A 15,591-nucleotide genomic window follows, 5' to 3' on the forward strand; every position below is an offset into this window, starting at 1 on the left:
AAGATTGTAAACATGTAAACTGACTCATCATGCACCATATTTCTATGTGATATGCTTTAGTGCTTATAGATGGTTTATACATTTTAAAACATTATTAAATAAACATAAACATGTTTTTATATAAAGCCCACCCACAATTTTTAATACATTTTAATATTTTTCACAGTAGTCACAGTGAACATTTCCACATTGACTTGCCCACCATTTAATTATTTTGTGTGATTGTCCACAATATTAAGTTAATTGTCTGTGTCATGTGTCAGCATTTTCATTCCTGAAGACTTTTTCATCCCATGTGCTCCAGATTTACCTGTAAGAGAAAAATCACAAATTTAAATTATATTTACTATATACATATATTTACTATATTACATACTGAGGGTGCAAAAAAAACAAAATATTGAGAAAATTGCCTTTAAAGTTGTCCAAATGACGTTCTTAGCAATGCATAAAAATTTTAGTTTGACTTTTGAATACAAAAGTATTGTTGGCTATTGCTACAAATATACCCGTACTAGGTAAAACTGGTTTTGTGGTCCAGGGTCACATATATGATTTCCATTATAATATATATATATATATATATATATATATATATATATATATATATATATATATATATATATATATATATATAAAACATATATTTCTTAAATATATACATGATTAATAATATATATCTCCTGTGAAATATTACACTTCACCTCAGATTTAAATACATAATTTATGAATTTAATAACATATTAAAATATATAGACTATATATTTGCAATTATTGTTTTTAATTCTAAAATGCTTCTGCAATTTAGACAGTAAACTCCGTCCTCGTTTTGTCTCCCCACCCCACAGACAGGTTTTTAGAGAAATCAAAGCTATTCTTCAATGATGAAGAGGCATAAAACAACCCATCACTTCCTTCTCCACATCCTCTCCTTACTATATACAGACAACAGATACTGACACACACACACACACACACACACAGTGACTGAATGGGGCCAATTATCCAGCCTGTTCAAAAGGGCAGCAGTGTCCGCTTCATACAAGTGTTTGTGTCTGTTTATGTGTTTGTGTGAAAGAGTGTGAATGGACAGTTTTGTGTTAACAAGCGAGAGAAAACACAAACCCACAGCTGTGCTGTGAAACTACAGACCACAAGAATGTGACACATTCAGCTCCTAATGAACTCACAACATGTTCGTTATCTTGTTTAACTCTTAATTGATTTATAGAAATCATGAATTTACTAGCATTGCACCTTTTAGGGAGAGAAACACAGCCCTCAAAATACACCAGCCTTACATGATGCAGAGTGGACAGCATTTTGCAAGTGTACAATGGGTGACATCTGTAAAAAAAAACAAAAAAAAAACAGCTATTTGCACACGGCGGGAGTGGAGGAGATGCTGGGGGCATCCGCAGAGAGACAGAGAGATTTGAGACCAGCATTACAAGTTACTGTGGCTCCCCACCAGGCAATCATTCTGTTTGAAAAATAAACAAAATGACTAACAAAACAGGCTAAATTAAGTGTTTTACACACATATATACACACAAGCTGGGCTCTAAATTGTGGTTCTGTCAATAGAGGTTGTTTTGTGTTGCTTGACTATGGTTTCGAAACAAGTGCAGTACAAGTGTTACAGAACACGATAAAAAGCAAACATAATTAAGACAAACAGCAGCAGAGCAACAGCCCAGCGTGGCGTTTTATGATTACAAGCTTGTTGAGATTGACAGAATGTTTATTGTACGTCGATTAAGAAAAACACGCAGACCAGAAGACGAGAGAGAGACTGCAATTGAGCAAGATATTTACTCATTTACACCTCGCATCTTCAACAAATGCTGAACCGGAAACGCCAACAAATCAAAATATGCTACGTGTGGGACAGAAGAGCTAGTAAAAATGTGAGACGATTATTGATTGTGTTTTGAGTGCTGTTGGGGAGTGGAGATGAAACTCATAGAAAACCTCACTCTAAAAGGATCTAGTTGCTAGAATGTTTATGATCCTAGTTTGTGATCTCTTCCACATCCAGTTTTAGATTTTGATTTAGAAAATCTTAAAAAACAGGCATTTGCAAATGTTGAATCAATAATCCATCATGACAACACCATTTACTCATATAGTCCTGAACGTCTGAACCATGAGTTTTGCTTATTAACAACAAGCAATACATTTGTATATTTGTTTATTCATCTTTGTTAACTGTTCATTGTTAGTTAGGTATTGTCGGTCCGTTATGGTAATATAATACCAATAATACCAGTATTAACAGATATAACTTTTGATTGTAATAATGTCTTAGTAAATGTTGATATTAGTATTAAAAAATGATTTAGAAGTATGTTCATGTTAACTAATGTTAACAAATGGAACCTCTAAAAAAATAAATACATTAAAAAAAATTAAATACATTATATATAGAGAGAGAGACTTCAGATGCAAAAATCCGTCTGAGATTTTTTCTTTTAAATTAGCATTTTTATACTTTTAGTATGTTTACGTTTAGTAATTTCACTTTGATGGCAAATAAAAGGTTATTAGGTTATTATTATTTTCAAAAATGTCCAATGATATTTTTATAGGAGCCTGATAAAAAAGCTCATTTGAAAGAAAAATCCTCATGCATGTTTGTTTATAAATGCATGTATACATATATTATATATGCATGTATACATATTGTTAGTTAGCTTTATTTTTTTTAGTTATTTTTTAACCTATTCAAAATAACCCAACTGCAGTTTGATCGAGATTAATTGGAATGCACAATGAAAAAACATGATTTTTGAAAAATTTAAAAAAAGGAGTTATCTGTTTTTGCAAATGAACTCTTCATATATAAACAAATATATTTTACCATTTAAATGTACAATGTCAGCCAATCATAAGATGTAACTTTTTTATTTAATTGAACATTAAAATGTATTGTTAGATTTAAATAAATAATTAAAAGTGTACCAGTGGAACATTTGAAAGATAAAAATACTTGGCCTATAAAATATATGTATAGAAAATACTTATTGCCTATACAAAAGAAATTAATTTTTTAAGATTTTTATTTCTGGTGTTTTGCCTTTATTATGACAGAACAGTGTAGAGATGACAGGAAGCGAAGTGGGAGAGAGAGAGAGGAAAGGTCCTTGAGCTGGGATTTGAACTTGGGACGCCCGTAGCACAACGGCGCTATATGTCGGCGTGCTGCCCACGAGGCTATTGGCACCAACACAAAAGATTTTTTGTTTAACATAAACTTGACATATCTCTGATATTGACTCATGCTATATAGCTAGTCCACTACAAAACTGACAGTCAAAATATGATTATTTTTCATGAACAACAGTAGTTTGACCCACATTTAACATCATTGTTTACCAGATTCACATTACAAACATCCTCGAGGCTTTCAAAGGACCCCAAAGATTCAAAGCTCTGAAACGGCACAACAACATTCCACAAAGCTCTTTCATTCACAAAACACAATGACAGTCCACACTAACACGTTTATAAAATGCTTCTCAAACACAGCCTTGAATTGGTGTACAGTGTGTGTTATTCTGTGCTGCAGGCCAGGGTCAGGTGAGGAACAGAGTTAAAAAAAAAAAAAAAGAGAAAAGGGGGGAGAGAGAGAGAGAGTGTGAGAGGGAATAAAGTTTCATCTTGTGTCCGGGAAGATTTAACCCTATGAAGAGCTCTAAGCCGCACTGGAAATTGTGCCTAAGTGTGTGAAAGCAGTGGAAAGGCGTCACTGAGCCTCAGCGCAGACACACACATCTCCTGTTTCAAAGCACAACAACAACACAGCAGCTGCAGCTCACCGGAGGAAATGAAATCCTGTTGTGTAACGAGGCATGACAAACGTTACTGCATTGTGTAAATCTGATCTAGTGTGCGATTTGGACGGAATAAAATGCTTTTCGGTGACTGGATGGAGAAAGATACAAAATTTCAGAGATCAAATTTACATTAGACAATGAGAAACATAGAAGATAGAAGTGGACAAAGAAAACACTACATCACTGACCTCAAAACAAAAGCCGATGCTTTAAAGGTGCCATAGAATGCATTGATACAATATTTTAAATTGTTCTCTGATATCTACAGAAGGTATATGGCAAAAATTCTCCAGAAACGGTTTTACATGTCCATATACAACCCTAGGATTTCTCCCTAGAATGAAATGGTCTGTTATTGGCTTATTTGGAAGGGTCATGAATAATAATGTTGAGCTCTGCTCTGATTGGCTGTTTCACAGTGCAGCTCAATGTTGAACTCTGCTCTGATTGGCTGTTTTACAGTGCGGCTCATTTCAGTAGCTTACAGGAAGGAAACACAGGGAAAATATATTTCAATACTTTCTCGCGCAGTTATATCGTCTGTAATTATACTGTATATAAAATGCGGGCATCAGGGAGCCGCTATTAATATTCTGGGCATTGAAACTGCTTTCAAATGCAAGATCACTTTTTAGTTTCACTTTCACTTTGGAGATTCGCGATCGCACAAACTCTGTTTATAGTATGGAGTGGCGGTACTTACCACACATTTTACAAGATCAGATGCTTGTCAGTGGTGCTGAAGATCTGTAAATCATTCGCCATCATTCTCATCTCTCCTTACTCTGTTTATGTGGTAAGTGAAATCTTATGTAATATAACAGGCTACCAATAGCAAGGAGCTAACCATGTCCCTTTAGTGGCTCGCGTTATTTTATTAGAACGCGTTATTTGCTTTCCGTGCCTTTCTGAATACAGACACCAACCCATCCCTGTACTTCACATCCCCTGCACAGCCTGAAACATAACATTTATTTCCATGATCTGCCATTTTCGCTGTTGTCCTTGCTTGTTTCTTTACAATACCTGCAGAACTTCTGATGATTGGGCTGGCATAGAACATGGGCAGGTATATGCAAATTTAGGGGGGCGTAACTATTAGTGTTCCCGACTGTTACGTCACAGTCGGTGTTATGTTCTGATTCGCCTATTTTTCAGTGGTCTTTTTTATTCACGAGATTTACATAAGGAGGAGGAAACAATGGTGTTTTAGGCTCACAGTATGTCATTTCCATGTACATAACTCTTATTATTCAACTATGCCAAGGTAAATACAGTTTTACATTCTATGGCACCTTTAAACCCATCCTAAATGATTTTCCAGCCTTGCAGACTATTAAAAAGGCCTTTACATCAAGGTCTGACCTTTGACCTTAAATACTTTAAATGTTTTTATTTATTCAATTATTTTTACGCATACTAACAAAATCATCCAAAATTTGACGGCAGTACAAATAAAAAAATTAAAAAAATTATTTTATCATCAAGGCTCCATTAAATTGATCAAAATATGACAGTCAAAACATTTTAGAATTTTACAAAACATTTTTAGTTCAAATAAATACTGCTATTTTGAACTTTCTATTAACCAGAATCCTGAAAAAAATTAATCATGGTTTTCTACAAATATTTCTGAAGGATTATGTGACACTGAAGACTGGAGTAATGATGCTGATTCAGCTTTGCCAACAGGAATAAATTACATTTTACAAAATATTCAAATTGAAAACAGTTATTTAACCAGTAAACTAATAATATTTCGCAATATTACTTTTTTTAACCGTATTTTTGATCAAGAAATATGCAGCCTTGGTGAGCATTGAAGATGTCTTTCACTTTTCACATCTTTTCAATAATCTTGCCTTATATAATTCTACAGTCAAAGTTCCGAGGTGCATTAAAATGTCATTATCAGTTTTTTTTTTTACAGTAGATAAAAAAATAGTAATCATGATTTGACTATATGAACATTTTGAATTTCATGAACCTTTCAAGGGGTCCAGAAAAGTATTCTGCTGTATAACAACACTTTACAAAAGGCTGACCTCCTTAAAAGAAGCATTTAGAGAGTCACAAAGATCAGCCGCCTCTCACAATGTGCCTTCAGGGCTGCCATAAATGAAACCACCTCAGGCCCGTGCCTATACATGCTTTCAAAATGCTTCACTTAAGCCACCTATTTAAACTAAACTGCTTTATATATTCTATTCAGTAGCGTGTTATTGTCATGTCGGCATGTCAACAATTTGAAAAAGAATAACACATTTCATTACAGCTCAGTCAATAAATGTATAAATATCATCAATGCATTGTCTGTTATTGTAAAAATTTGTCTCAGGAATAATAGTCTTGTGTGATTGACGACCCAAAATTGCTTCTCTTATATACTGTTGGTGAAAATGCCAATTCTTTGAAAGACCAGCGCTGAACCTGAAAAAATATCCAGGTTCATGAAACAGTAAAAAGATTGTTAAAAGGGGGATAAGTTCACATCAGTGCCTTGTAATTACCGAGCGGGATGTTAGAAGGTTAATACTAGTCTAGCCAAAGCCATTTGAGAACACACTAGGTTGGCACATGTTCAAGGCTAGTCACCAACGCCCCTCTAGAAACGCTTCTCACACAGACAAAGCATGTGTCAGTGACTTTGTTCAGTGAGGACTGTCCAGCCAAGGTAGACAGTGGGACGGAGGGGATTTCGTTTCACTACTATTAAACACTCACTGACATTCGAAGTCCCTCAAAGCGAAGAAAATCAAAAACATTATACCGCTTATAGACGTTTAAATGTTCTCAAGTTAATACAGCGTGACTAATATGCCTGTTCCAAACAAGTTATTTTTTAGGGGTTGCTCTTTCACAGCTCTGGAGACTTCCGAGCACTTTTTTTAAAGTATCAACTATTATCCCAAAAAATATCCAAAAAGACTGAAAACAGACTCAACTTGTTGACATGCTGTAATAGTATAAAGCTATAAAATGTTTGTGGACTGACAGTTTAGATAATTTGGTTTGTGAAGAATATTGGAGTTATCCTGAAATCTCAGACTTTATCCCAAAGTATGCTCAAATTTGCTATAGTAAAATTGTTTAAAATTACCATAATATCGGAGATTTCTCAAAAATTACTTCTTTCATACTGACAGTTTCTTGTATAAGTGGCACGTACACTACCATTCAAAAGAAACATTCTTTTTCATTCTGTTTCAAAAAAAAAAAAAAAAGCAAAATGTTTTATACAAAATGCTCATGAGGCTGTATTTTTTGGATTAAAAAAAAAATCAGTAAAACAGTAATACCGCGGAATATAATTTCAATTTAAAATAACTGTTTTCTACAGTGTGTGCAGAATTATTAGGCAAGTTGATATTCTGGTTATATTTTTTTCCCAAGAACATTTTACCAATTCCAAACTACATCAATCTTAATAACTACTATTGATTTTGTATTTAATAATTTATAAGTGATATATAATTGTCCATGAAGACTGAAAGTTAAAAACTCCTTATTTCAGGTGTGCAGAATTATTAGGCAGGTTTTCTTTTACAGATAAAATGAGCCAAAAATGAGATTGAACTCAAGAATAAAAGTAAAACAATTATTAAATGCCCATGAGAAGGATGCAATACTAATGCAATAATAGAATTAGCAAAGTTAAGGCATGACCACTGGGCAGCGAAATGCTCATTGGGTCAGCACGGTCAGAAAAAACAGGTGGAGAAGAAAAGACACGTTAACTGCAAAAGAATTAGGTGAGAAACCATCAGGAACCATTTAGTCTCCAGCACCATCATTTTACAGAACTGCAACCTTCCTGGAGTCTCCAGAAGTGGAATGTGTCAGGTTCTCAGAGACTTTGCTTGGGTAAAAAAATATTTTAAATGACTCTCACTTGTTAAGAATAACATGCTGAAGTGTTGTGAAATACACAAAGACTGATTTTTTTATAGGCTTTATGGACAGATAAGTTGAGAGTGACTCTTGAAGGACCAGCGTCACATCCTCTTGTGCCACAGTTTGAAGAATTTATCTTCCAGAATAGCAGTAAGTTTTAGGAGCTCATTTTTAATCAATCCTGCAAGACAGACATTTCAGGATAGGAGATGAACTAAAATTAGCTGCCAAAACTTACTGCCAGATTCTGGAAGATAAATTCTTCAAACTGTGGTACAATTTATAATTTTTTTAACTTTTATTCTTGAGTTCAAAATCTTTTTTGACTAATTTTATCTGTAAAGGAAAACCTGCCTAATAATTCTGCACACCTGAAATAAGAAGTTTCTGACTATCAGCCTTCATGGACAATTATATATCACTTATAAATTATTAAATACAAAATCAATAGTAGTTATTAAGATTGATGTGGTTTGGAATTGGTAAAATGTTCTTGGAAAAAAAATATGACCAGAATATCAACTTATAATTCTGCACACACTGTATTTTAATACATTTTAAAATATAATTTATTCCTGTGATGGCAAAGCTTCAGAAACCTTCAGAAATCATTCTAATATGCTGATGCTCAAGAAATATTTTTTTATTATTATGAAGTTGAAAATGGTTGTGCTCTTTATCATGTTTGTGGAAACCAACATTTTTAAGGATTTTTGATTAATAAAAAAAAAAAAAAAAAAAGTAAAACAATATTTAATTGAAAGATGGTTTATGCTAAAACACAGATTCATAGATTAGATAAAAAATATTTTGTTATGGATATGGAAATTAAATATAGACACTCTTCATACCAAACAAAAGAGAAAAATAACTAACAATTGGGTGTAAATTGTTTGACCCAGCCAAAAAATTTTAATACACGAGTAAATAAACATGAGCATATAAAGGATAGTTTGGATGAACTATGCTGGTGCAGGAAGAAATGTTCTTTTGGTTTGTAAATACATGGCTCTACATAAAAGAGCAGATACTCACAACCTATGAGCTCCTATGAAGGCTTGAGTTGATCAGTGCATATTTTGGTTGTTGTGTGTTGCGGTGTGTCCTGGTCCCTTGTGTTCTGGCCTGGTTCTGGCTGGGTTTGCTTAATATGGGGCAGATCCAGAGCAGTACTGGAATTCGCTGGAGGGGAAGTTAAAAGTTAAACGGATGATCTGGCTCAAGAGACAGAGAAAATGTGCTGAAGTGTGTGTGTGTGTGTTTGACTGACTGTTATTCTTTGCAGCCTTCAGGGCTCCCCTCCGTCTCTCCAGGGCTTTCTCCAGCTCAGACTTCTGTGATGGCGATGGAGGGCGTGTCCCAGGCGAGGAGGAGGAGCCGGGACGCTTGACGGAGTTCTAACAGAAAGATTCCGTTACTATACCAACAGCTAGTTTTAAACACATTTGAATTATATTGCAATATGTTTGTTATTTTATAATAAAAAACATATATACTTACATATAAAATAAGTGATAATATTAATAATCAATTATAAATAAAATAAAAATAAAGCAATCCTAACCAGGATTCCCTGAAGTTCCTGTATGGCAGAATTTGTCCCTTCTTTCTGCAGGAAAACCAGAGAAACAATTAAGCAGACTATGAAATTGAATGTTATTATATTTAAAGGGGTCATGACCTGCCTCTGTTTTTTATTTTTTACTGTTCTCTGAGGTCCACTTATAATGTTATCAAGATTTTTTACATCAAAAAACATCATAATTTAGAAGTATTAGGCTATTTTCTGTCCTGTTTTTAACCCCCCTCATCAGAACGCTCTGTTTGAATAGGCGCGGTGGATTGTAGACTAGTCGGAAGTAAACACCAACTGCTATGATTGGCTAACACTTGTGTATGTTTGACAGCCTACATCCTTCACAGAAGGACGCTGCTGTGATTTAGATTAAAAACGCCTAAATACTCATATCAAACAATCTGTTTAACAGACAAAGCAATAGTGACCACGTAATAAAAACAGTCACTGATACTTGTGTGTTGCGACATTACTGTCGGATCCAATATAGTCGGCACAGAGTCGTCTTTTAGTTTCAATATTTCTGAAAATCCCGCATTGAATTGTGCCTTGTTTGTAAACAAATCCGTGGTAAAATGAAGTGATCAAAAGACCAAGTTCTTACTGACGCGGTCTGGAATGGATCTTCATTAAAAATAAAGATCATCTGCTCTTTCCTAACTTTGGGATCAGAAGGAAGGCAATGCAAATACTGTTTTTCCACAACTTGGCACTGCACCGCATCTTGTAGTCTTCAGAGCCATCTTTATCGTTTGGTTTCTGCATAGACCTGTGCGTTCGCCTCTCTCGAACACTATATGCATGAACCAGTGGGCGGGGCTAAACAGGCTATATGAAATAGAAATCTTTTGTCTTTACTTTTCACTTTTGTTCAATTTAACACGTCCTTGCCTAATTATTTAATCAGCATATCATTAGTAATTTCATTTAATGACACTGATTAACTGAATAAAAGAAAGTTTAAAGTAGCGAGTGTTTTTGTGTTTGTATGAAATGTGTACCGGTCCTGGTCTGGCTCTGTGGGTTCTCTGGGAAACACGTCGCAGTTGAACTCCTTTTTTGATGCGCTGCATCATCTCATCCACAGCTTCCTGTCTGATGTCCTTCTCTGTCAGACACACACACACATACACAAGGACAGCCAAATGGGATTTCTATTAAAACATTTAAACAGATCAACACTAGGGATGCAACGATTGTAGATTTTGTTGGTACGATTATAATCTGAGGAATAAACACGGTTTCACGATTATTACGGTTATTATGCATTTATTCATTTCACAGCATAAAATCACAAACACTCTTTAGATATTAAAATTTTATTTATTGCTGCCTTTTGAAACAGAAATAACACAGTAACCAATAATTGTCACGGATCGGCCAGGCCCTGCCCTCCACCAATCACAACGATCCACATCACCTGAGTACTAATCACGCTCACCTGCACCTTATCACCTCAGTCATCAACCCCAGCATATAAACCCTCACAATAGTCACTCTCATTGTCCGATCTCGTAACTATGACGTGGACTCTACTCCCTACGATCAACGTGCTGAGTATATACATTGCTAACTATACTTACCCCTTTGTGCCTTACCTCCTGTCTCTGCTCCTTGTGTCCTCCTCTCCTCCTAGATCATCTGTTCTCGTGATCAGTGTGTCTCAGAAGATGCCCTCGTCTCGTCTTCCCCGCTACTCTGTGGAAGAGAGTATCATCACCACCTGTCTCATCATTCATCTGAGCTCACCATTGAAGTCCATTACTCACCTCCTGTTGTCAGTCCATCACTCCAGATACCTCATCCTGTTCAATAAACATAAACTTACTGTTACTTACCTCTGTGTCCGGCCATATCTGTTACAGAAGATCGGACCTACTTATACCGACAAACAGGATGAGCTCTTCGGATCCCTTTCAGGAGTTGGTGGACTCCTTTAAGAAAATATTACTTCAATCACCTTCACCACCGGCACCATCCGCTCCTGCACCTCTGCCTACCCGCACGACAACCAGTACTTCTTCTACGATCGTTTTCGCCAGTCCCATGGCCAGACCAGCGCCCTTCTCTGGATCGGCGGAGGAGTGCAATGGCTTTCTCTTACAGTGCGCCCCCACCATTGATCTACACCCGCATATGTTCCACACTGACCAGTCGAAGATTGCCTTTGTTGTTACTTCCCTCACAGGCCCCGCACTCCGATGGGTAGAAACTATACTAAACCAGGCCAGACCCGTCACTCAAACGTTCTCCAACTTCATCCACCACTTTCAGGAAGTGTTCAGCAGCTCACCAGGAGACTCCTCCGTGGGAGAAAAACTTTATCGACTTCGACAAGGAACGATGCCCATTCACCAATATGCTCTCCAATTCCGAACCCTCGTGGCAGCCAGCGGCTAGAATGAGCCGTCTTTATTAACAGCCTTCAGACAAGGGCTTAACCCTCAACTACGTCTTCACCTCAGTGCTTATGACGACACGTATGGCCTGGAGAAGTTCATCCAACCGCATTCAATCTTGCTCCACAGACCCCTCCACAGCCATTGCCACTCCTCCTCCACGCCGATCAGTGATCCTCCAGAACCTATGCAAACAGACTCAACCAGCCTTTCACTACAACAGAGACAGAAACGGAACACCCAGGGGTTATGTCTGTACTGTGGCGCTAGTGGGCACAGAATCCTGGAGTGCCCTCTTCGTCCTCCTCTAACCTTGGTGAGTACCGTACGTCATCCCTTCACCAAACTAAACCCTCTTTCAACACGTGCTCAGCTTACTGCAGAATCCTTTGTAATTACAGTTACCGTCCTCCTCGACTCCGGCACTGCGGGAAACTTCATCTCTGGAGACCTCATCCAGCAGCTCCGGCTCCCGACCTCGGTCACGGAGACCGCTTACGAGGTCCAATCAATAACTGGCAAACCCCTAACATGGTGTCACGTCCGCCACAGTGTAGAACCCTTACGACTGCAAATTGGGCAATTACGTCAGGAGGAACTCCATTTACTGGTTCTGGAGGGTTCCACTGTGGATATCATCCTTGGCCGCCCATGGCTGGTGCAGCATGATCCCCACCTATCCTGGAGGACAGGAGAAGTCCTAAAGTGGGGCGAGAGCTGTTTTCCTCACTGTTTCCCCGGGTTACCATGACCTTCCCTCATGGATCCTATCCAACTTCCAGTTCATACCACCTCCATAGAGAGCCCTGTTGAGAAACTATCCATTGTTATGCCATGGTCTGTCTGAATACTCTATTCTGATTGGCTGGCAGGTGTTGATTAAATTCGTTTTCATGGGAGAATCTATCCACTATCACCCCCCCGAACAGAAAGCCATGGAGGGGTACATTGAGGAGGCATTGCACCAAGGTTACATAGTTCCATCTACCTCCCCTGCTGCTTCCAGTTTCTTCTTTGTGGCTAAGAAGGATGGCAGCCTGAGACCCTGCATCGATTACCGTAAGCTCAATGAAATCACTGTCAAGTTCAGATATCCTCTTCCCCTTGTCCCAACCGCTTTGGAACAACTTCGCGGTGCCACCATATTCACCAAGTTGGACCTCCGCAGCGCCTATAACCTCATCCGCATCCATAAAGGGGACGAATGGAAGACTGCTTTTGTGACCCCCACCGGCCACTACGAGTACCGGGTAATGCCATATGGGTTAGTCAATGCTCCTTCAGTCTTCCAAGGATTCATGCATGAGGTGCTCCGGGAGTTCCTTCACCGCTTTGTCATCGTTTACATAGACGACATCCTCATCTACTCCCGGAGCCTGGCCGAACATCGCCAACACGTTGTGGAGGTCCTCCAACGTTTACGGGAGTACCATCTGTATCTCAAGGCAGAGAAATGCACCTTCCACCAATCCACAGTCCACTTCCTCGGGTATATCATCAACAGTGGTGGCATCCACATGGACAAGGGAAGGTGGAGGCAATCACTTTCTGGCCCCTTCCTGCAAGTATCAAAGAGCTGCAAAGATTCTTAGGATTCTCCAATTTCTATCGACGGTTCATATCCAACTACAGCACCATCACAAGCCCGCTCACTGACCTACTCAAAGGCAAAACCAAATCACTCTCCTGGAACCCTAGTGCCCTAGAAGCCTTTGACAGACTCAAACATGCCTTCACCAGCGCACCAATCCTCGTTCACCCCAATCCTAACTTACCCTTTATCGTGGAGGTGGATGCCTCCACAACCGGTATCAGAGCTATACTCTCTCAGCAGCAGGGGACGCCTCCCAAACTCCATCCAAGCGCCTACTTCTCCCATAAACTCAGCCCGGCGGAGAGAAATTACAACATCGGCAACTGTGAACTTCTAGCCATCAAGCTCGCCTTGGAAGAGTGGAGGCACTGGTTGGAGGGGGCTGCACATCCCTTCCTAGTACTGACAGACCACAAAAATTTACAGTATCTCCGCAAGGCCAAGAGGTTAAACCCTAGACAAGCCAGATGGGCTCTATTCTTCACCCTGATTCCAATTCAAGATATCCTATCGTCCTGGTTCCAAAAATGTAAAGGCTGACGCCCTATCCCGTATCCATAACCCCGAAGAGAGTAATGAAGAACCGGAGAAGATTTTACCCACCGAGATCATCACCAGCCCCATTCAATGGACCTCTCCACCAGTCGCCTCTACCACTCCACCTGCCAATCCGCCGGGCTGTCCCCCTGATCACCAATATGTCCGAGAACTCAACGCGTCCCGCAGACAACGGATGGCAGCAGACGTCCGAAGATCAGTCAACCCCGAATATCAACCACGACAAAAGGTCTGGCTGTCCACAAGGGACATTAGGCTGCGCCTGCCTAGCCGGAAACTCAGTCCCAGATTCGTTGGACCCTTCACCATTCTGGAACGGATCAACCCGGTCACATACAAACTACAGTTACCTCCACTCTACAAGATTCACCCCACACTCCATGTATCCTTGCTCAAACCTTTCTATCCTTCTGTTTCCCCAGGGCCTGACCAGACAGAAGAACCCCCTCTCCCACTCACCCTGGACGAAGGAGCCGTATACCGAGTTAAGGAGATACTGGAATCCTGGCGCTGCGGTGGTAAACTAGAATACCTGGTGGATTGGGAAGGATACGGTCCTGAGGAACGCTCATGGGTACCTAGAGATGATATTCTGGACCCAACACTCCTTGAAGAATTCCACTCGACGCACCCCGATCGCCCAGCACCCCGAGGCCAGGGTAGACCACCACGACGCCGAGGGCGGCCCTCAGGAGCGGGCCGTGGAGAGGGGGGTACTGTCACGGATCGGCCAGGCCCTGCCCTCCACCAATCACAACGATCCACATCACCTGAGTACTAATCACGCTCACCTGCACCTTATCACCTCAGTCATCAACCCCAGCATATAAACCCTCACAACAGTCACTCTCATTGTCCGATCTCGTAACTACGACGTGGACTCTACTCCCTACGATCAACGTGCTGAGTATATACATTGCTAACTATACTTACCCCTTTGTGCCTTACCTCCTGTCTCTGCTCCTTGTGTCCTCCTCTCCTCCTAGATCATCTGTCCTCGTGATCAGTGTGTCTCAGAAGATTCCCTCACCATTGAAGTCCATTACTCACCTCCTGTCGTCAGTCCATCACTCCAGATACCTCATCCTGTTCAATAAACAAACTTACTATTACTTACCTCTGTGTCCGGCCATATCTGTTACAATAACACAGCACAAAATAATAATACTAAAGAAAAAAAAGTCCATCTCTCCTATTGGAATTAAAAAAGGTGACCTCTGCTCTGTAAACATCCATGTCAGTATTTCCCTTTTGAAAATAACAAATGGGAATAGATCACAAATGTATTTGGTGTTTTCATTTTGTATATTATTTCTACGTTTCTTTTGGACCTGAGGTACAGAACTTGAAAAATTTGACTTATGAATAATACTATAACAGGGATGATAAATCACAATGTTAATTAAATATTATTAATATAAGACTAACATTAACTTTATTTATCCCACAGAGGACACTGTTACTAATGAGGGGAATAAACTAAACTATTATTGTAATCAACTGTCATCCATACGTATTAATTTAATAATCTTTATTCATCTGATTTTACATATGGCCTGAAAAAAATCATGTCTATTTTGGTTTGTGAGATCAAAGATCGAGCTGCCCACACAAACATTAAGGAGGACAGAAACTTGTTGTCAACGCTGCCCAGCGACTTTCATTAATAAAATAGCTTAGATACTGGATTGCTACATTATATTAATCAGCAAAGAGGGGGTAAAATGACTG

At 38.9% G+C, this 15,591-nt stretch overlaps 1 protein-coding gene across 1 annotated transcript in view; it reads right to left on the bottom strand.

The window, feature by feature from the left end:
• Positions 1-169: 169 nt before the first annotated feature.
• Positions 170-15,591, bottom strand: part of shtn1 (shootin 1) — a 38,456-nt gene continuing 23,034 nt past the window's right edge. The window contains exons 13-17 of the mRNA XM_058749387.1: positions 10,311-10,417; positions 9,298-9,342; positions 9,004-9,130; positions 8,769-8,915; positions 170-310 (exon numbers count right to left, since the gene is read on the bottom strand). Coding sequence (XP_058605370.1) covers positions 8,782-8,915; positions 9,004-9,130; positions 9,298-9,342; positions 10,311-10,417 — 413 coding nt within the window. The 3' untranslated portion in view covers positions 170-310; positions 8,769-8,781. The remainder of the gene's footprint in view (positions 311-8,768; positions 8,916-9,003; positions 9,131-9,297; positions 9,343-10,310; positions 10,418-15,591) is intronic.

This window comes from Onychostoma macrolepis, chromosome 17 (assembly GCF_012432095.1).
Source record: "Onychostoma macrolepis isolate SWU-2019 chromosome 17, ASM1243209v1, whole genome shotgun sequence".
Lineage (NCBI taxonomy): Eukaryota > Metazoa > Chordata > Actinopteri > Cypriniformes > Cyprinidae > Onychostoma > Onychostoma macrolepis.